The sequence below is a fragment of the Poecilia reticulata genome, linkage group LG15, assembly GCF_000633615.1.
Source record: "Poecilia reticulata strain Guanapo linkage group LG15, Guppy_female_1.0+MT, whole genome shotgun sequence".
Lineage (NCBI taxonomy): Eukaryota > Metazoa > Chordata > Actinopteri > Cyprinodontiformes > Poeciliidae > Poecilia > Poecilia reticulata.
Genome location: NC_024345.1, coordinates 20,819,719 through 20,839,474, shown reverse-complemented (window position 1 = coordinate 20,839,474; position 19,756 = coordinate 20,819,719). Strand labels below are relative to the sequence as shown.

The 19,756-nt window shown below is 47.0% G+C and overlaps 3 protein-coding genes and 1 long non-coding RNA gene across 6 annotated transcripts in view; 1 reads left to right on the top strand and 3 right to left on the bottom strand.

The window, feature by feature from the left end:
- Window positions 1-5: 5 nt before the first annotated feature.
- On the bottom strand, window positions 6-8,201 carry LOC103477196 (kinesin-like protein KIF20B; the record flags this gene model as incomplete). Its single annotated transcript, XM_017308820.1, has 18 exons — window positions 8,064-8,201; window positions 7,473-7,575; window positions 7,242-7,331; window positions 7,046-7,168; window positions 6,545-6,683; window positions 6,277-6,467; window positions 5,913-5,964; window positions 5,255-5,461; window positions 5,069-5,180; window positions 4,922-4,993; window positions 4,709-4,855; window positions 3,516-3,678; window positions 2,989-3,231; window positions 2,757-2,896; window positions 2,559-2,679; window positions 2,365-2,476; window positions 2,115-2,272; window positions 6-1,370 (listed from the first exon to the last, which is right to left on the bottom strand). Coding segments are annotated over exons 2-18 (3,534 nt in total), but the record flags the coding sequence as incomplete, so codon positions are not given.
- A 1,319-nt stretch (window positions 8,202-9,520) lies between these two features.
- ankrd1a (ankyrin repeat domain 1a (cardiac muscle)) lies at window positions 9,521-14,071 on the bottom strand. 3 transcript variants are annotated; one of them, XM_008430124.2, is made up of 9 exons: window positions 13,798-14,057; window positions 13,150-13,311; window positions 11,724-11,852; window positions 11,473-11,580; window positions 11,295-11,393; window positions 11,118-11,216; window positions 10,934-11,032; window positions 10,356-10,454; window positions 9,521-10,275 (listed from the first exon to the last, which is right to left on the bottom strand). In XM_008430124.2, the coding sequence occupies exons 1-9, from the start codon at window positions 13,822-13,824 to the stop codon at window positions 10,189-10,191; spliced, it is 909 nt and encodes a 302-aa protein (XP_008428346.1). In that variant the 5' UTR covers window positions 13,825-14,057; the 3' UTR covers window positions 9,521-10,188. The 3 variants fall into 3 exon arrangements, with proteins under 3 accessions (XP_008428346.1, XP_008428345.1, XP_008428342.1); XM_008430123.2 differs by having other exon boundaries at window positions 10,934-11,026; window positions 11,118-11,393; window positions 13,798-14,071; XM_008430120.2 differs by having other exon boundaries at window positions 11,118-11,393; window positions 13,798-13,824.
- A 3,263-nt stretch (window positions 14,072-17,334) lies between these two features.
- On the bottom strand, window positions 17,335-18,790 carry LOC108166975 (uncharacterized). Its single transcript, XR_001777381.1, has 3 exons — window positions 17,920-18,790; window positions 17,675-17,809; window positions 17,335-17,545 (listed from the first exon to the last, which is right to left on the bottom strand). It is a non-coding gene; the product is annotated as an uncharacterized LOC108166975 (long non-coding RNA).
- A 248-nt stretch (window positions 18,791-19,038) lies between these two features.
- LOC103477198 (uncharacterized) overlaps window positions 19,039-19,756 on the top strand; it is a 2,065-nt gene continuing 1,347 nt past the window's right edge. Inside the window, exon 1 of the mRNA XM_008430144.2 lies at window positions 19,039-19,750. Within this exon, the coding sequence (XP_008428366.1) occupies window positions 19,039-19,750 (712 nt within the window). The remainder of the gene's footprint in view (window positions 19,751-19,756) is intronic.

Sequence of the window (19,756 nt, the reverse complement as noted above, 5' to 3'; positions counted from 1 at the left end):
GTTTCCTGAAGCTTCTCCTGCAAGGTCGCGACCTTTTGCTCCGCTTCCTGCAGGGTCACGACCTGCTGCTCTGCTTCCTGCCATTTTTTTTGCAGCGTTACGGCCTGTTGTTGTGACTCCTGAAGTTTCTCCTGCAGGGTCGCGACCTGTTGCTCCGTTTCCTGCAGCTTCTCCTGCAAGGTCGTGACCTTTTGCTCCGCTTCCTGCAGGGTCGCGACCTGCTGAGCTGCTTCCTGCAGGGTCGTGACCTGTTGCTCTGTTTCCTGCAGCTTCTCCTGCAAGGTTGCGACCTTTCGCTCCGCTTCCTGCAGGGTCGCGACCTGTTGCTCTGTTTCCTGCAGTTTCTCCTGCAGGGTCGCGACCTGCCGCTCTGCTTCCTGCAGGGTTGCAACCTTTCGCTCTGAGTCCTGCAGATTCTCCTGCAGGGTTGCGACCTGCTGCGCTGCATCCTGCAGGGTCGCGACCTTTTGCTCTGCTTCTTGCAGTTTCTCCAGCAGGGTCGTGACCTGTTGCTCCGACTGATCCAGATTCTCCTGCAGCTCTGCTTCTCTCTCAGCAGACCTCCTCTCCGTCTCAGCCAGCTTCTCCTCCAGCTGCCTGTCCTTCTCTCGTCTTGTCTGCTCCATCTCAGAGGAAGCCTCTTCCCTCAGGGACGTGATCTCCCTCTGGAGGTCAGAGTTCACCCTGTCCAGGTCTTCAGCGCTGGATGAGACGGTGTTGCTGTGGAGCTCAGCTTCTCTCAGGTCGTCTCTCAGTTTCTCTGCTGCTTCCTGCTGCAGTCTGAGCTTCAGCTGCAGCTGCTCTGCTTCCTGATTGGACGCTTCCCGTTGGGTTTCCAGCTGGACTCGGAGTTCTTCCTGCTCCTCCAGCTTCCTCTGCAGCTCTCTGACCTGCTGCTCTACTGCAGCCTCCCTCTGTTTCCTCTCCTCCTCCAGCTGCTGGATGAGTCTCTGCATCGTCTCGCTGCTCTTCTTCTCCTCCTCCAGCCTCTTGCTGAGCTCAGAGACTTCCTCCCTCAGCTGGATGTCGACGCCGTCAGAGGAAGACAAAGCAGGCGTGTGCAGCTGCTGCAGCTCCTCTGTGAGGACATGGATTTGGTAGGACTGATCCAGGATCTTCCTGGACTTCTCCTCCAGCTCCTCCACAGCAGGCTGCAGGTGGACCGCCGTCTGCACCTCCACCTGCTCCGCCACTCGGAGCTCCTGCTGCTGCCGCCGGCTCTCCTCCAGAGCAGACTGCACCTCCTCCCTGGCTCTGCGCTCCTCCTGGAGGGAGGCCAGCGCCTCCTCCTTCCCCAGAGTCTGGTACTCCAGCGCAGCCATCAGCTCCTCTCTCCTCTTCTGCTCCTTCTGAAGCTCAGCCCGAGCTTCCTGAAAGGAGAAGAACTCATCATTTCTGAAGACATTTAAATGAAAACACTGATGCTGCTGGACACGCGGTGCCGCCATCACATGAAGAAGAGACTGAAGGTCTTCACGGAGACGCATCAGCAGGACGGACTAAACATCTGCACGTGGGATCGTCATGGAAACCTGTTGTTGATCTATAAAACTCTGTAAAGATGCAGGAGCGTAAAATAATGTTTTCTGGGTTCTTTCTGACAGACTGGAGATTTTCATGGAGTCTTAAGGCAGAACTCTGAATCGTTGCCGAGTGGAACAGCTCAGCTCTGGTGTTCCTCAGGAACCTGTTATTGGTCCCCCTGGATTCTCATTTTATTCCTGCCAAAAAACCCCTGAGGTTTAGGCATCACAACTGTGCATTTAGCCGAGAGAGCAGTTAGCTCTGATCACCAGCCCAGTTACAGCACAAGGCCTGATGGGAGAAAACGACGAAGATTAAAGCTCAACTAACCAACCAAATCATTTCATTTGGAGATAAATAGTCTAAATAGTTCTCATTGGTTCCATCTTTATTTTTCCTTGCGAATTTTGACATTTTTGAGGACATTTATTTAATAGTGCAGGTGGCAGTATGCATTTCTTCTACAGTGCTGCAGTACTAGAGAACAGCAGTGTCCCTCTGGAGGGAAGAATCAAAAAATATCAGAAAATTCCCTTCAAATGCTTCTTGAAATGGCACCTGAGTTCAGTCTTCCTCCAGGTGTTTCTTACCTGCAGCTGATCTTCATCTTTGCCTCGGTCGGAGCCGTTCTGCGAGCCCAGCTCTGTCTTCTTCTGCAGGTCCTCCAGCTGCTGCTCCATCTGGGCCACCTGCACTGACTTTTCCTGGAGCTGAAGAAGAAGCCATTTCTTTTCCTCTGCTTCATCAGCTTCGCGGGAAAACAAAGAAACAGAACAACGGTATTCATTTCCAGTGTCTTCTGGGCCGTTTCCTCCTGGTGCCTTCAGGTGTCGTTGGTACCTCTGTGCTCGTGGTTCTGATCGTCTTCAGGTTTCTTTTCAGTCGGTCCGGATCCGAGGCTGAAGTGAGACGCTCCTGGCAGCTCAGAGGCCTGACAGCTCAGAAGTCTGTCCTGAGAGGAAAAACGCATGAAAAACGTCAGCGATCTGGCCGCAGGCCCAGCCAGTGCGCGTCCCGTGGTCAGAGGGCGTTACCATGGTGACTGGATCCGAGCTGCAGCCAGCTGAGGACATGTTCCTGGTCAGGTTCTTGAAGATCTCCAGCCTCCGTTCAGCTCGCTCCTCCAGGATCTCCCTCTCCCTGACCAGGCGCTCACTGACGCACACACAGACACCAGTTAGTGGTTCTGGTTCTAAACCAGTTTGGAGCAGAGGAGGGAAGCAGCGTCTCACTCGTAGTCCTTCTGCATGTCGGAGAACAGCTCTGAGAACTCGCGGCTGATCTCCTCTCTGACCCGGGCCTCCAGCAGCAGGTTCTCCGAGCGCTCCGTCTTCAGCTGGACCTGCAGCTGCCTCAACAGCGCCACCTGCTGCTACAGGGACACCAGGGACAGAGAAGACGCTGTAACAGCAGCAGGGGACGCTTCTACGAAACCCAGTCAGTTTGGTTCTGTGCCCATCCTACCTCATGCATCACTTTGCTGATGACGACTTTCTCTTCTCCTTCGTCGGTCGTCTGATCCGTAGTGTCCTCCATGACACTGTCTTCTTCCTCCTCGTCCTCCTCGTCGTCCTCTTCCTCCTCGTCCTCCGGAACGTCCTCCAGGCTGGTCTCCCAGCCGGCGCTCCTCCGCCCTGAGGCTCTGGAGGAGGCGGCGTCGCTGCAGGACGGGATGGCAGGGAGCGGCCTGGAGATCAGGACGACCACCTGGAACCGCGGGAACAACAAACCTCCATCAGTGACACCCGACGTTCACGACAGCCGTCTGTAACCTGCAGCTCTGGAGAAGAAATGGCTCTGGACCATCTGGCTAAAAAACGGTGCAGAACCAACAAATTTTTAATTAAAAAAAATATTAATATAATAAGTGCATGGTTGCCATGGTGATGATTCCTGCCTGTGCTGGAGGGCAGGGGGAGCCCACAGCACCACTCCTCCTCAGTCAGAAGCATTTAACCCTCTGCAGGGACAGTGAGGAGGACTGTACGGACCTTCTGGGCCACGGCGGAGAACTTGAGGACGTTGAGGGTCTCGTCGTACATGGAGGCGCACTGGTTGATGTTGACGATCATGCAGGCTTTGCCCCGGCCGCAGAAGAAGCCCTGCAGGTAGTGTGTGAGCTTGCTCTCCCTGAAGGGGATGTGCTGCAGCAGCCTGGAGGCAGGAGACGACAGGATGCTGGTGGAAACAGGACTCAACCCAAACTTTAAGACCTGTATCGCAATCATTTTTAAAAATATACAGTGATCCCTCGCTATAACGCGGTCCACCTTTCGCGGTTTCGCGCATCTTTTTGTGCAGTTTTTTTTTCACAGTGCATTGTGTTCTGCGTGCTGATTGGCCCGTCAGGAGATGAAAGCTGAAAACTTTGAATGCCTGCTGGAAAAAACTAGCCAGAATCAGCGCAAAACCCGACCAGAGGTTCAGTTGACGAGATCCATCGCTCTGCCGTAGATCCAGCTGTGAATCTCTGGGGGCAGGTTGGAGGAGACGCTTTAATGACACGACTCCGGATCACATTAAGGCCCGATTGATGAACACGCACATCCACTGACCTGAAAACAGGCTTTGTTCTTTGGTTTCAATGAAGAGTATTTAATTATGCTGTGTAATAATTATAAAAACTAAAGGTAACTTCGCGGATTTCACTGATCGCGGGTTATTTTCGGAACGCAAACCCGCGGAAAACGAGGGATCGCTGTAGTAAATAAAAAGAAGTGTGTTAAGTTTTTATATTTCAAAACAAAACTGGATAAAATGCATTTTTTTAATCCCACACTCTGTTTGAACTGGTATGACTCCGCCATCTTTGTTTCTGTATCAACTGGCTCAGTTTAAGACGACCAGCTGCGCCCTCTGCTGGATGGAGGAAGTACTACAACACTGACAGAAGGTCCAAGCAGATATTATTATTATTATTATTATTATTATTATTATTATTATTAACTAATTTTAATCTAAACATCGACAATCATAATTCAGCTAATTGTTTGCATTCTAAATTTTTTTTATGTAAAACAAATTGAAATTTAAAAAACTATAACATGAGGATAAATTGACCTGGACAACATATTTAAGGCCAAATAGTACTTGCAGATGAATTTCAGACATTTTAAGGCTTTAACTTCTTTTCCTGTGAGCGGGTCAGAACCAGCGGGGGGAACTGGACCTGGAGGCGACTCACTTGGCCTGCTGGTTGTAGCGCAGAGCTTTGATGCACTTCCCCAGGATGAGCAGCGAGGCGTTGATGTTTCCTGCCTCCTTCAGGCGCTCTCCTTTGTTCTGAGTCTTGGCGCATCGCTCGGAGCCGGCCAGGTCACACAGACACAACCTGCAGGGCAGAGCGGCCATGTTTAACCTGCACACGCTGGACCGGGTGAGGTTCCCCTCCACTCACTCGCTGATGGTCTGGACTCTGGGCGGGTCGCCGTCCTCTACGCTCAGAATCCGGATGGAGAAGATGCTGTGACTGGAAGCAGACAGTCGGCGGTTAGAGAGCAGCAGGAAGCAGCTGGGCGTGAGGAACAACGGCGGCGCTGCTCACCTCCTGCTGGAGAGCTGGTTGAGGCGGGTGGAGGAGAAGCTCTGGTTCCTCCGGCCCAGCTTCACCACTCTGAACGCCTCCTCAGCGCTGCTCACCTGGACCCAGCGCAGATCTGGACACACAGCAGCCATCAGTCACTTCCTGTCCGACATCAGAAACCTTTCAGCTGCAGCTCAGCGCCCCGACCTTTGACGTAGGCGTTGCTGTTGGCGTCCTGCGCCAGCCGCAGCGCCGGCCTGCGCGGCACCCCGCTCGGCGCCACCTCCAGGAGGTCGTGGATGTTCTCGTTGTAGATCTCACAGAAGGAGACCCAGACGGAGAACTTGGTGTTGGGTTTGACGTCCAGGATGATTCTGTCTTGGGCTGCAGTACTGGGCCGCGGCGCCGTGGAGCCTGCAGACAACAGACCTTCTAAAACCCTACAGACAGCTGCAGAGAAACACGCTGGCTTAAAGCTACAGCTCCAAACATTCACAAAAAAATTATTTTTATGTCCCGACAGTAAAATGTAAAACAGTTAATTTGATCAAATGAAATCTAATCTCCTCGGCCATCTGCAGAAATACATCGCTTGGTCAAAAACAACCAATTAGAGCCAGGGGGAGGGTCTTAACGCTGTCAATCATTCTGGTGTATAGGCTGGCTCTGATCTCTGATTGTAGCGTGTATTTCTGCAGATGGCAGTAGGACCAATGGGACGAGTTTAATTATCTGTCTCATGTTATTCTGTCAGGACATAGTGACAGTTTCAACACGTATGTAAAACACATTTTTATAAAAGTTGCCTACTGCAGCTTTAATCAGTAAAATAATGAGAAAAGCTGCTGGTTGATATCAGACTCACCTCCAAACCAGGTCTGGTTGGTCGTGTTCTGCAGGCTGCTGCTCTTCTCATTCTGAACAGAAACAAACGGATTACATCTAGCATCAGGTGACCTCCAGAGGTCAACAGGTTTCCTAGCAACGCTCAGCAGAAAGTCGAGCTTTCCTCTTAAAAGTGAACCTTACTGATCCTGATTCTGTCACCATGGTAACTCAGTCTGAACTCCTGAGTATGAATTCAGTTTTAACAATACTCATTTGAATTTCTCACAGAAATATCTGCCTAAAAACATAGAAATTTATGCCAAGGAAATGTGTTGTTGACATGGTAACTGGGTCAGTTCAGCTGGTGTCGGGCCCGTCCGGGTCCAGGAGGAGCCGCTCACCTCTCTGAGTTGTTTGAGCAGGCTGTTCTTGAACTGCGCCTCGTCGGCCTGCTGCTGGCGGCTGAGAGCCAGGAACTCCCTGCAGCGGTGCGGCTTGACGCTCAGGCCCTGGAACACGTCGTCACCGATGCTGCTGAAGATGAGGCGCAGTGCCCGGGGCAGGATTCCAGCTTCAGCTTCAGAGTCGGGACCTTCAGCGGCACAAACAGCAGCACAGTCAGCTCTGAGCGCCGCCTACAGGCAGCTTCCACACTGCGGGTTGCTGTACCGAGGAACGTGAAGGTCTTCCCGGAGTTGGTGACTCCGTAGGTGAAAACCAGAGAGTTTTCTCCTTCCAGGACATCTTTGACCAGATCTTTGACGGTGCCTTCAAACAGCTCACTTTGTGTCGTTTCCGGGCCGTAAACCTTTAAATCAATCCTCCATTAGCAAGAACACATTTCATCTGAGAAACATTCAGTAAAAACACTAAAAGCCGATACGTTTTTATTCGTTTAAAAGTTAACACTGTCACACAGATATGTTGTTTACGTTTTGTTTTGTTTGAATTCACTATGACCTAAACGCATCGTCGGCCCAGCAGGCATTACACAGCTGAGAAAGTTGCAACCTAAATACGTGGAAAATATAATAAAGATATGTCTTTTTACGCATAACAAACAATAACGTATGTACAATAACATATGTAGAGAAACACATTAAACTAATCGTGGCTCCATTTAACAACAATCAGATGGACGTCCTGTTTATGGCCCAGTCAAAGTCTCACCCTGGAGAACTGGAAGCGCTGGCCGGTCTGAGGAAGGGATTTATCACTGCTGAGCCGGGCCAAAAGGGACAAACTGGGAGGCTTCAGGAGAACCGTATCAGGGGTTTCTAAGGCAACACAGTCCTGCAACAAAAACAAATATGAACCATGTGATCTGCTGCAGGCCGTCTTCCAGATTAATCAGAAGCGTTTCTACCTGTGACTCTCCGTTGCCTCTTTCTGATGAGGTAAAGGGTCGGATTCTGAGGTAAACCTGCAGGTGTTCTTTATCCTCCACGCAGGAATGCTGCAGAACAAAACAAAACAAAATAAAACAGTTACAAACAGAAAGCACAGCAGGCCAAAGAAGGCAGATCCCAACAGGTGGCATGTTGAGATTCAATACTTTGAAATAACTTCTGTTAACCACCAAACAGCTGGGTCTGACCGGTAAATCTGCTGAGGGGATGAACTCTGCTGAGAGTTTACTTTTCCCATCTTCAGCGAGTCTTTGTAGGTCAGTCTGGTTCAGGCAGGAGTCAGTCATTTTTCTACGGAGACACAAAAAACATCCAAATTATCTAAAGGCAGAAACTTCTTCATGGCAATTAAATGAAAGGTTTCATCGAACTGACAAATCAGGGCAGGATATATGGAGAAGAGCCCACTGCCTCCATGATGTTAAAAACTGACCAGAATTTCTTGTTTTCTTTTTTTTCTCGAAGAAAACCGGAAGCTTATCGATAAACAGAGGGAAAATCCCTTCTACGTTTCAATGCTAGATAACAATGCCTGCGCTCAAAATATAATACAACATCCCGTCAAACAATTGTTTTCATGTTTGTTATCTTTCAAAAATTTAACCTAAATTTGTTTTTGTTTTTTTTTTCCCCCTGACGACATGAAACGCTGTCACCTGTCAACGGCTATCATGGCTAGCTGGACACGGCTAAAACTTTGCTAAAGTTCGGTAAATTTAAAGAAAAAAACAACCCAGCTTCCATATTACAACTACGCCCAGAACAGAAAAAGTACTCACATAGCAGCTTTACATTCAGAGCATTTACACACAACCAAAAATAATACGTTTTCTTCCTTTTAAATTGACATGCTAACTGGCGTCGAGCTAAATCACAATAAACAGTCGCGGGTCTGCGTTTGAAAGAGTCCAATCAGGGCGAAACAAAAGCTGCGCATGCGCCGTAGCTGTGTGGCGTTCATGAACCATATATGAGCTCGGAATGCGAACTTACTCACCGGAAAGCAACAAACAGACAGGAAGGCAGTAATTTTAAGCAGAGGTGTCAAAACTATTCACATTCTCTACTTAAGTAGAAGTAGAGACTCTTGTATGAGCAAATATTCTAGTAAAAGTAAAAGTAAAAACAGGCTGAACTGCTTAAAAAAGTTTTAAAATGTACTTAAGTATGAAAGGTAAAAAGTGATTTTCATCTTCAAGAATACAAAATGACTTTCAATAAGTTATAGTCATACAAAATACATTATTCTTTTCTTTTGTTGACAAAATAAATAACAGAAAACCCAATCCAGATTACACAATGTGAGCCGGTAAAGAAATGTTGAAAGAACCCAACAGAACCAAGCTGATTAAAGGCATCCATTTTACATCAGTTAATACTGTCAGGTCTTCCTTTACCATCCTTGGTCTAACACCAGGGCTGCACAGTGGTGCAGTTGGTAGAGCTGTTGCCTTGCAGCAAGAAGGTTCTGGGTTCAATTCCCGGCCCCAGTCTTTCTGCATGGAGTCTCCATGTTCTCCCTGTGCATGGTGGGTTTTCTCCAGGTACTCCGGTTTCCTCCCACAGTCCAAAAACATGACTGTCAGGTTAATTGGCCTCTCCAAATTGCCCCTAGGTGTGAGTGTGTGTGTGCATGGTTGTGTGTCTCTGTGTTGCCCTGTGACAGACTGGCGACCTGTCCAGGTGACCCCGCCTCTCGCCTGGTACTCTAGCTGGAGAGGCACCAGCACCTCCTGACCCTCTAAGGGACAAGGGTGAAAGAAAATGGATGGATGGTCTAACACCAGAGCGCCACCTTGAGGCCTCTATCCAGATGGGTCAACACCAGTTTGTGGTTTTATGTTCCCCCTCCCTGTGCTGCCACCGTATCGTGGTGGATAGATGAGAGTCCCAGAGATCCTAGGAGCCGTCAGAGGCTTTGTTTCCCCCACAGCAGACTATGTGTTTAGTGATACTAAATAAGGATCTTTTTCCACCAGTGACAGTGAAGACGGATTAAGCTAAAGGTTTAGTTGAGGCATTGGACTGGCTGTGAGGGTTATGAACCAGTTCCTTCAGCTGCCTGTTAACTTCACACGCTGTTATTTCTGAATTATGATGCATCAAAGTTCATCTCTGACTTTTTTTAAAAACTAAACACACAGCTATTTTTTTTACTTTAGACTGAAAAGTTAACAGCTGTTAGCCGCTAACTGCTCTACCCATGTCTGCTGAAGACAAACAAGAATAAAACAAGTTCAAATCAAAGACGAGTTTATTAAATATTCATATTTCAGTCAATAAAAACCAACAGTTACAGACATCTTACAAAATCCATTTGTTTCAGTAACTTTACATGTCAAACTTCCTCTGAACCATCAGCAGCGTTCCAGCTCTGTCTCTCTGTTCATCGTCATTAGAGGTGAATATCCTAATAGGAGAACCTTCTGGACGGCTTTACTTTCCATTTACTGATCATCAGAATGAATAAAAACAGAAGGAAAGGAGAGATTCTGTCCAACCTGGAGATCAAACTTACTTCGTTCTGACTTAATTCCCTTAAACAGCACAGAAGCAGACGGTTTGCTTCAGGTGCAGATCAACGCAACCAGCCGCTCACTGTTAGATAAATCACATCTGGCAATAAATAAACGTCTCATTCATCCATAAATTAATCACCTTCTGGTGCATCGTCACTGAACTCAACCCAGCTCAATATTAAATAAAGAAAAACCCAAGAAATCATTTTCTGTCAGCTGGACGCCGACCAGCAGCGTCCAGCTGACTCTGAGGAGATGAAGCTCTTCCTGCCTGGACTTCACATTGTCGGTGAGCGTTCCCTGATGGAGACCAGAGTTCTGACGAGCCGGCGGGTTGCCGGATCAGATCCCTGAATCGTCTGCTTCCTGCAGACAGTCCAGGCCATCAGGGCTTCTCCTCGTTGAAGTTGCACAGCAGGCTCTTGGCTCCGTTCTGCCAGGAATACAGCGTCTCCATTGGAGTTTTTCCATCCTGCAGGGAAGGAGCAGACCAGACTGAGCTCTACTGGACCTGGACTCGTGCTGGGGTCCAGCAGCGCCGATGGGACTTACGCTGTTCTTGGTGCTGAGGCTGGCGCCGTACATCATCAGCAGCCTGATCATCTTGAATCGATTTATCCTCACAGCATCGTGCATTGGTGTGTCTCCGTCCTGCAGGCACAAAAACAACCAGAAACGTTTAATACACTGAAAAACAAAACCCTACCCAGTAGTTCTGGTCTAGTTCTGCTCAAAATAAGTTGGTCCACTTGAAATAAGACAAAACAAGGAACTGTTCAGCAAGACATGCAARTTGAGTCAATAATTCGTTAATATTCATGGAAAAGTCCCAGTTCCACTGCAGATCATTTCACTCAGATCAGGACATTCTTTACATATTACAGGTGAAATAATCTGGCAGAGGAACTTGGACTTTTTCACCAACATTATGAAATTATTGACTTAAATCATTTTCTTGCTGAAAAGTTATTWGTAAGTTAGTTTAGTCTTATTTCAGGTGTACTGAGATATTTGCACTAGAAACAAAACTAAGGTTTTTGTATTTCTGCAGTGCATTTGGGAAATGAGAGGCGACCTGCAGGTTTATGCATCTAACAATCAGACGAGATGTTGAGTGTCTGGATGCTCACTCTGTCTCTGGCGTTGGCGTCGGCTCCACAGTGGATCAGATGCTCGGCGCACTCGCAGTGTCCGGTCCTCACAGCGACGTGAAGAGGCGTGCTCTGCAGCTGAGCGCATCAGGAGGAGGAAACATCATCTCTGCACATCCGCACATGCAGTCCCGTGTGTCGCCACCAGGGGAGTCAAACTCACCTTGTCTCTGCTGGTGAACTTGGCTCCCTGGTGGAGCAGGAGCTGCAGGGCTGGCAGGCTGCCTCCCCTGCAGGCCCAGTGGACGGCTGTGGCCTCCAGCTGCAACGCAAACACACACCTCACTGTCAGGCTGAGTGAGTAAGGGGGTGTGTGAGGCAGAAGGAGGGAGAGTAGGACCTTGTCTTTCTGCTCTATGGCAGCGCCGGCCTCCAGGAGTCTTCTCATCACCTCCACATGTCCTTTGAAAGAAGCTTTGTGCAGAGCAGTTCTCTGAAACTGGAAAATAGAAAGCATTTTATTCATAAACTCCGTAAATTGGAGACGTTTCCATGGTTTTCAACAGTTCGCTTCTCACGTTATCAGCTGCGTTTGGGTTTCCTCCGTCGGCCAGGTACTTCTCCACCACAGGAAGTTTGTTCTCCATAACCGCCGTGAGGAACAGCTGCTCATCCACCGTTTCTGGCTGGAAAACACACAAAGAGTTTAAACTGAAGCAACGCTTTGCTGCTGTAACCAGTCCAGTCCAGAGCCGTCCACCCTGCAGGACCTACTGGTCCAACTGGAACCTGTTCTGGTTCAGGAGAAAACAGCCTGACGATGTCCTACCACCGTCTCTGGCTCCGGTTCAGTTTTCTTGAACACAGAAGACTTCCTCTCCTTCCTCCTCTTCCTCAGCTGCAGGATGTTGAACAGGTCGTCCACCGTCTCCAGCTTCAGCCTCCCGCTTCTGTCCGTCTGACGGAGCAGAGACAAGGAAAAGTTTTAAAAGGCCTCACACAGCAGGAAGCGCCCTGCAGGTTTCAGAGAGCACCCTGTGGACATTGACAATGTTCACAATGGAAGATGCCCAGTAAATACTAGAAGACACTGAAAACATCCATCCATCCATTTTCTTGCACCCTTGTCCCTCAGTGGGGTCAGGAGGTGTTGGTGCCTCTCCAGCTGTACCAGGTGAGAGGCGGGGTCACCTGGACAGGTCGCCTGGACAGGTCGCCAGTCTGTCGCAGGGCAACACAGAGACACACAACCACACACACACTCACACCTAGGGGCAATTTAGAGAGGCCAATTAACCTGACAGTCATGTTTTTGGACTGTGGGAGGAAACCGGAGAACCCGGAGAAAACCCACCATGCACAGGGAGAACATGGAGACTCCATGCAGAAAGACCGGGAATCGAACCCAGAACCTTCTTGCTGCAAGGCAACAGCTCTACCAACTGCACCACTGTGCAGCCCCTTCACTGAAAACATCTGGAGTAGAAATTCATACCAGAACTACACATTTAGTGAAGTTCTAAGAAAGTTCCCAGTAGGTCTGAAGCAAAGCGTTTATAAGTTCCTGTTTAACTTTTGACTATGAAAAATAAACTCCCAGGGTTTTTTTTTCTAAATAACCCAAATTACTGCTGTTACTTTTTGATTGTGTAGCTTAATAAACGGCACCTTTTAACCTTTTCATAAAGGATGGGTTGTATAATGTGTGCTGCTGCCTTTCGTTTATAAATATTATATATTTTATATATTATGTTTTAAATCAATATTCAGCTGCAAATATCTTCTAAAGATGATGGGATTAGCTTTTGGCCTGGCAAATATTTCACTAAGCAGGTAATTGGTAAATCAAAGCTGTTATGCACTCCAGTGCCTCCAGGGGGCAGCACAGGCAGGTGAAACTGCGCGGAAAGCCTGGAAATCAAAGCGGAGTTTCAACTTTGTCCCAGTTTAAGTTCAAGGAATGAAAGAAGAGCAGAGAAGAAGCTTGTGTTCACAAAATGAACATGTGGAAGTTGAGTAATGTTATATTTAATATCAGCTTTTAATATCACCAAAGATTCTCTGCTAACGTTTTAGTGTGTGACAATTCAACTCAAGATTTAAACCTGGAAACTGGTTAAAATAATAACTGAGAAGTTTTTCTTTAGAACCAGGAATGTGACGGAAACGAGTGTTTAGTTTGTGAGTAAAGAAGCTTGGTTCTGGTTCTGGTTCTGGTTCTGGTTCTGGTTCTGGATCCAGCAGAGCAGACTTACGTTCAGAGCCACCACGCTGACCTCCTCCTCCGAAGCTCCGCCTCCGCCCGGCAGCTCCTGGAGCGACCGACCGTCATCCCGCTTCTCCTGGTTGACGGCCGCCTCGTACTCGCCTCCCTGGAAGTCGCTGGGCTCTCTGACCTCTGACCTCTTACCGGTGACCTGGAGCCATGAGTCACAACGTTTAAACACACAAACCTTATGGTGTCTAAAATACTCTCACTTTTAGGACTTTTCAGCAATATGTGTTAAAATATTTATGCTAAATTAGTTTGTCCAAAAGTTACATAAAAATATTGATTTTAGGGACAAAACCATCATCTATGTGTGAGAATGTGGTTATTCTTATTTATTAGTTTTATTTTATCACCTACTTGTTATGTATTTCTTATAGTATATGTAAAGTGTGACACAAGTTTCTTTTTTTTTTTTTTAGCATATGCACTGACTTACGGCAATTTTTAAATTTCGTTGTTCTTGTGACAATGACAATAAAGATTTATCTATCTTATCTATCTATCTATCTATCTATCTATGCTGAAGATGCAACCTTACCTATGTTTAATTGCATATTTAAATTTTAATAAATTAATTTACACGCCTCTCATCCAGCACACCATCATTCCCAGTTAACGGAGCAGAACCTACCAGTTCTTCCACACTCAGCAGTCCCATCCTGAAGAAGCTCGGAGGTTCTGGGACAGATTTGGGTCCTCTGGTGTCCCTCAGTGTCCCTCAGTGTCCCTCAGTGTCTGTCCCTCTGCAGCCTGCGGCTCTTTTATACCAGGCAGGAAAACGTCCAGTCGGGTCGTGTTACCGTCCTCGTGCTGCCGCGCCGCGTCGCGTCCGTCCCCCAGTCCTCCCAGTTTGGACATCAGTGTGTCAGCATGCAAAGATGGAGGACAGGACAGAGGTCTCACTCTGCTGACATGTCAAGTGAAAACTCTTTTTGTACATTTTATTTTGTTTCATCTGAGAACCTGAAAATGTTTAAAAGAAAAACTTTTCATTTCATCTTCACTTGTAAATGTCAAATTTAATTTAAGTTATAAGATTAATTTATAAATCTTATTGTATTATTTTGACTTTTGATTTGATGTTTTAGCTAATTTTGCACATAAACATTTTAATTTGGACTGTATTTTACTCTTTTTTTAATCTGTTGGGGTTTATTTAAAATAAATTTGACTTTATTTTAATACACCATTTAAATTTTAATTGTTGGCAAAGTTACAAGAAAAGCAACTTATACATTTCGTGTAAAATTGTTTTATAAGGAATGTATATAATTTTCTATTAGTTGTAGAAGTATTTATTTTTTACCAAATGAGTCAATTTTTGCTTGAAGTTGAGATTCAAGAGTAAATTATTATATTTTATTCACTATTAAGCACAAAGCCTGTGTAGCTCTGGTGAAAATACAGTCACCAGTTATGAAACAAGCAATAAACATATTGATCAATGTTCCAGTGATTATCAACAGGTGGATTTTCTCCTTTATTTCCTGAAGTAAACTCAGTTTCAGCTGTTTATATTTAACTAGAAAATTAATTTGGATGTGGGAATTTGAATCAGAGTGTGCCCTCTCGCCTACTTTCCATCTGTGTTAGTACAGTGTAATTCTGTCCATCACCTGTGATGTGAGTCACTATTAATAGAAATCCTTTTGTGTTGTATCCATGTAAAACATTATCTAATCAAAGTTATATAAATAAAAATTAGTCTGTGAAACAGAAGCTGCTTTACGACGAAGATCTAAACGAGGAAAATCAGATCAGGAAAAGTAAGTTTGCTTCCAAACAAGCTGCTGATTAAAACCAGGACAGCTCAGCATCACCGTATAAAACGTACAGACTGAAACTGAGAGCCAAACTATCTTTTAAATGTGGTTGTAAACAGACGTGCAGCCATGTTTAGAGGAGGCTCATGTTTTTAACTCAGATGTGAAACAGAGTGATCCGTTTCCCCGTCATTAATCCCACCATGCTGAGCATGCAGGGAAAATGCAGTGATGTCACCGTGAGGAGACAGGTCGCTGATGCTGGAGCAATAAATAGCGTCGCTTCCAAACGTCTCCTCAGAGCCGGTCGCTGCTGGTGCCATCGGGCCGCCCGTCAGCGGGCCGTCCGTCAGCGGGGCGTCCGTCAGCGGGGCGTCCGTCAGCGGGGCGGTCACCTTCCTGACCAGCTGGTCAGACTTCACGTTTCACATCAAACAGGGACGCATGAGGCTCTCTGGATGAGCTCATCGCTCACCAATCACAGGCCAGAGGTGGATCAATGTCAGGAATGATGATGATCACTTAATGGTTTAAAACCAGTCAGTTAAAGAATGACCAGAGACAAGATTGAGGGGAACCGTCACAGCTCAGGAATCCACTGAACCTCCATGATTCAGCTGCTGCAGGTTTACAGAACCACTGGATCTGAAGGAACATTTATATATGATCCACTAACTCAGGTTACAACAGGAATGAAGATTAGCTACCAGGGCTACGCAGATGATACTCAGCACGATGTCACCAGGTGACCTTTGACCCCGTCCAACCACTGGACCGGTGCTGGATGTGCCGAAACTTTCTGAACAGACACAAAACTGAATGAAGTTATCTTTGGACCTAAAGAGGATCGATCTAAAGTAGTGGTTCTTAACCTTTTTTGAGGTACCGAACCTCCCAGTTGCATATGCGCACTCACCGAACCCTTCTTATTCCTACTCCCCCCAGACACACAAAATACTTTGCGGTATTCTGATTTAGTAATGTAATTATATTAGCTGTGTTACCACCCCCACGCCACTAGAGGCAGTAGCAACCCCGAAAAGATGCGACTAAGGAGCAGATTTAGACTATAGAATTTGGTAAAAACTGTGAGTTTTGCTGAAGTAAATAAAGACAAAAGTTCAAATTCATGCTGAGAGTGGAGCTCCTTCGATCAGTGCTCCTCCGCAGCTCTGATTGGCTCAGCAATGTAACGTGATCCTCTGATTGGCTAAGCAATGTAACGTGATCCTCTGATTGGCTAAGCAATGTAACGTGATCCTCTGATTGGCTAAGCAATGTAACGTGATCCTCTGCAGCAAGTGATGGCAAAGCGGGGCGTCATCACGACTTTGTGTTCGACTTTACACAAGTGAGTCTTTACCTGCGCGGCAGAGGCTCCGCCGAACCCCTGGGGTTCGATCGAACCCAGGTTAAGAACCACTGATCTAGAGCTAGAGATCTAGAGTCAACCCACAGCTTCAGTTATTACAGCTGGAAAGTAGAGATCAGGCTGACCTCTGACCTGGACCTTCAGAGCCACATAAAGGCAGTTACAAAGTCGGCCTTCTGCCACCTGAAGAACATCTTCAGGATCAGAGGACTAAAGTCTCAGCATCAAAGAAACTCATCCATGCGTTTATCTTTAGTCGCATCGATTGCTGCAGCAGCATCTTCACAGGTTTGACTAAAAAAATCCTCCAGCTGCAGCTGATCCAGAAGCTGCTGCTGCTGTGGTTCTGACTAAAACCAGTAAGATGGAGCTCATCACCCAGTTCTACCGTCCTTCACTGAGAGAATAAGATGCTGCTGGCATTTTATAAATCACTGAACGTCTTAACGATCTGCTGCTGTTGGATCAACCTTCCAGACCCCTCTGGTTCTGGTTCTGCTGTGCATCCAGAACCAGAACCAAACATGGAGAAGCAGCATTCAGCTTCTATACATCACGAACCTGGAACAAACTTCCAGAAAACTGTAAAACAGTTGAAACACTGAGTTCCTCTGAATCCAGACTAAACACCACCAGGTTGCTTTTGAACCATCCATCCATTTTCTTTGCACCCTTGTCCCTCAGTGGGGTTGGGAGGGTTGCTGGTTGCTGGCGTACCGGGCGAGAGGCGGGGTCACCTGGACAGGTCACCAGTCTGTCACAGGGCAACACAGAGACACACAACCATGCACACACACTCACACCTAGGGGCAATTTGGAGAGGCCAATTAACCTGACAGTCATGGTTTTGGACAGGAAACCAGAGTACCTGGAGAAAACCCACCATGCACAGGGAGAACATGGAGACTCCATGCAGAAAGACCGGGAATCGAACCCAGAACCTTCTTGCTGCAAGGCAACAGCTCTACCAACTGCACCACTGTGCAGCCCCCTTTTGTACCATAATAAATGAAACATTGACCAACATGTTGATGTGTAATGATGAAAATGTAATGTCTGTTATTGGTTTTACAATAATTGGAAGGTTTTTGAAATGACTCCTTTTCCAGACATCAAAATACATGAACGTAAAAACCGGCTGGGTGTTTCTGTTTGTTTAAAGAAGCAGTTCAGACCCAAATGGAAGCAGAAAACCCTGATGTTTCGCTTCATGCGGCTCCTTTAGTGCTGTCTGGTTCCTCTCCCTGCAAACAGCCGTGAGAATCAGCAACAACAAGCCAGTTATTTCCGTGTGTGATGAAGTGTGTGATGTTCTGCTGACAGCGCCACAGCTTCATCAGCTTTTATCACCATTTCAGATAAAGAAGACAAACCAGAAACGAGCCGCCACTCCTTCCTCATATCCTCCTGGGATGTCTGTCGTCAGCCCAGCAGCGTCTTCACACATTGTCTGTTTGTCAGAGCTGCTCGGTCAGCTGCGTCCCGGTAGCCGGGTCAGGCGATAAACCCTGAGGGATGTATCATTGGATTCTGTAATTATAAATAGGCCCCTGCAGAATCGCTCCCAGGAAATAAATCTAGTTTACTCTATTATTAGCAGCATAAATCCTCCACTCACCCAGAATCCCCGTTTGGCAGAAGAGGAAGGAGCTCCATGCCGGATCGGATGGAGGGTCTCAGAGCTGTTTATGAGGGTGAAGATAATCCTTCACTAAGAGACACCGTCCGATCGTAACTCACAGCATCAAAAAGCCTCCACCACGCGTCTGAAGGAGCTCTGACAGCGAGGAAGGTTCACATCCTCACTTCACCTCCAGCAGCCGCTGATTTAACAGGAAAACAACAAACTTTGCATCAGCATCTGGAATAAAGTCTCTTTCTTCCTGTTGTAGATCTGCTGCTTCGTGTTCCTCAACACATCAGACTGCAAAGAGTTCACGGTTGACTCCAGGACTGGAAAGTGTGGAGGAAATCCCTCTTTGATTTAAATGATGAATCCCCACCCAGACAAACGACTGGAGTTGGACTACAGCCCTGCTGAAAATGTGCTGCATAAATAAAATTACGTTTACAGCAGGCTGAACAGAGCTGCTGGAAACGCACCTTAAAAAACAAACTACAAACCTCCGTCTGGGCTCGGCTGAACTGTACTCCGAGGTTCAAATGCATATGTGAACAGAAGTGGACCAGAGACCGCTCCAAAAGCAGGAAGTGGACTACAATCCAGGGCATTCTGGGTAAATGCAACCAAAACAAATGCGCTAGCCTAGCATTGCAGGAAGAAATGGCTTGTGTTTTTGTTTTAACACAAGACTAAAATAAAAGCCTATTTATTCACCTGATCTCCAAATGGCTGAGAGAAAATAATAGTAGAAGAACAAAGGTTGTGCAAAAACAGGAGGTCTCACTTAAACATAAACTGAGTTTGAGACAGAATCCTGAGCATTTTTGATTAAAATAAGTTTTCTGTTTGCGACCTTTGCTGCATGTCTTCCCCTTCTCTCATTTCCCTCTTTCCTGTCAATTAACTGTCAAGTTGGGGCCACTAGAGCCAATAAAACCTTTATAAAAAAAATTTACTCAAGTAAAAGTGAGTAGTTCCTACCAGCTCTCTGTAGTCATCAGAAAGGTAAAGTTCTCCATCAGAAACCGGAACAGGAAGCTTGGAGGGGACGTGGCTCTAAGCCGCTGTTGGTCCTTTCAGGGTGTTTCTGTCATTATTTCTACAGTTGAGAACATGGAGGTTCGATCTGCTGCTGTGCTGCTGCTGATGGCGCTGCAGGCTGCTGCTCAGGAGGATACTTACTTTATGATCGGTGAGAGTCTGAAGCTCAACCCAAATCCCTCTGAGGCCATCAGCAGCATCACCTGGAAGCATAACGGGAACATTGTAGCTGAATACATCAAGGATGTGGTTCCTCTGGAATATCTGGGTGACTTAAACGGCCGAGCAAACGTGAACCTGACCACCGGAGTGTTGACCGTCAKSAACATGRGAAAATCTGAGGACCGGCTGTTCACGGTGGAGATCAACAACAGAGTCCTTCCTGTCAGCTTTAACGCTGTGGGGATCARKCSTGTCCCTGAACCTGCAGTGGTTCTGAAAAATCCGACAACATGCTTCAAGAACTTGGACTCATGCAACCTGACCTGCAATGGGGACACCAGAGACTCTGGACCCGTTCAGTACTTCTGGAAGCTGGGAGAAGATGGAGCCTGGAAGGAATCAGGACAGGACTGGATGTTCACCAAGATTCAGATGTCATCGGTTGAAAAGATCATCTGCAAAATTCAGAACCCGATCAGTGAGAGGGAGAGCGGACCTCTGCAGAACCCCCTCTTCCCTCCACGCTGCAGCTTCATCTCTGAGGTTCTGGGTGTTGTGATGAGATCTGTGGCTCTCCTGGTTCTGTTCAGTCTCGTTGTTTGGTTCTTTTGGCAGAACCGGAGCACCA

Coding starts and splice junctions, on each gene's coding strand:
- ankrd1a (XM_008430120.2), bottom strand. CDS start 13,824: ATGGGACTGCTGAGTGTGGAAGAACTG. Junction 13,312..13,797: donor TGCTGAGTGTGGAAGAACTG/GTAGGTTCTGCT, acceptor TCATGGCTCCAG/GTCACCGGTAAGAGGTCAGA. Junction 11,581..11,723: donor AACCGGAGCCAGAGACGGTG/GTAGGACATCGT, acceptor TGTGTTTTCCAG/CCAGAAACGGTGGATGAGCA.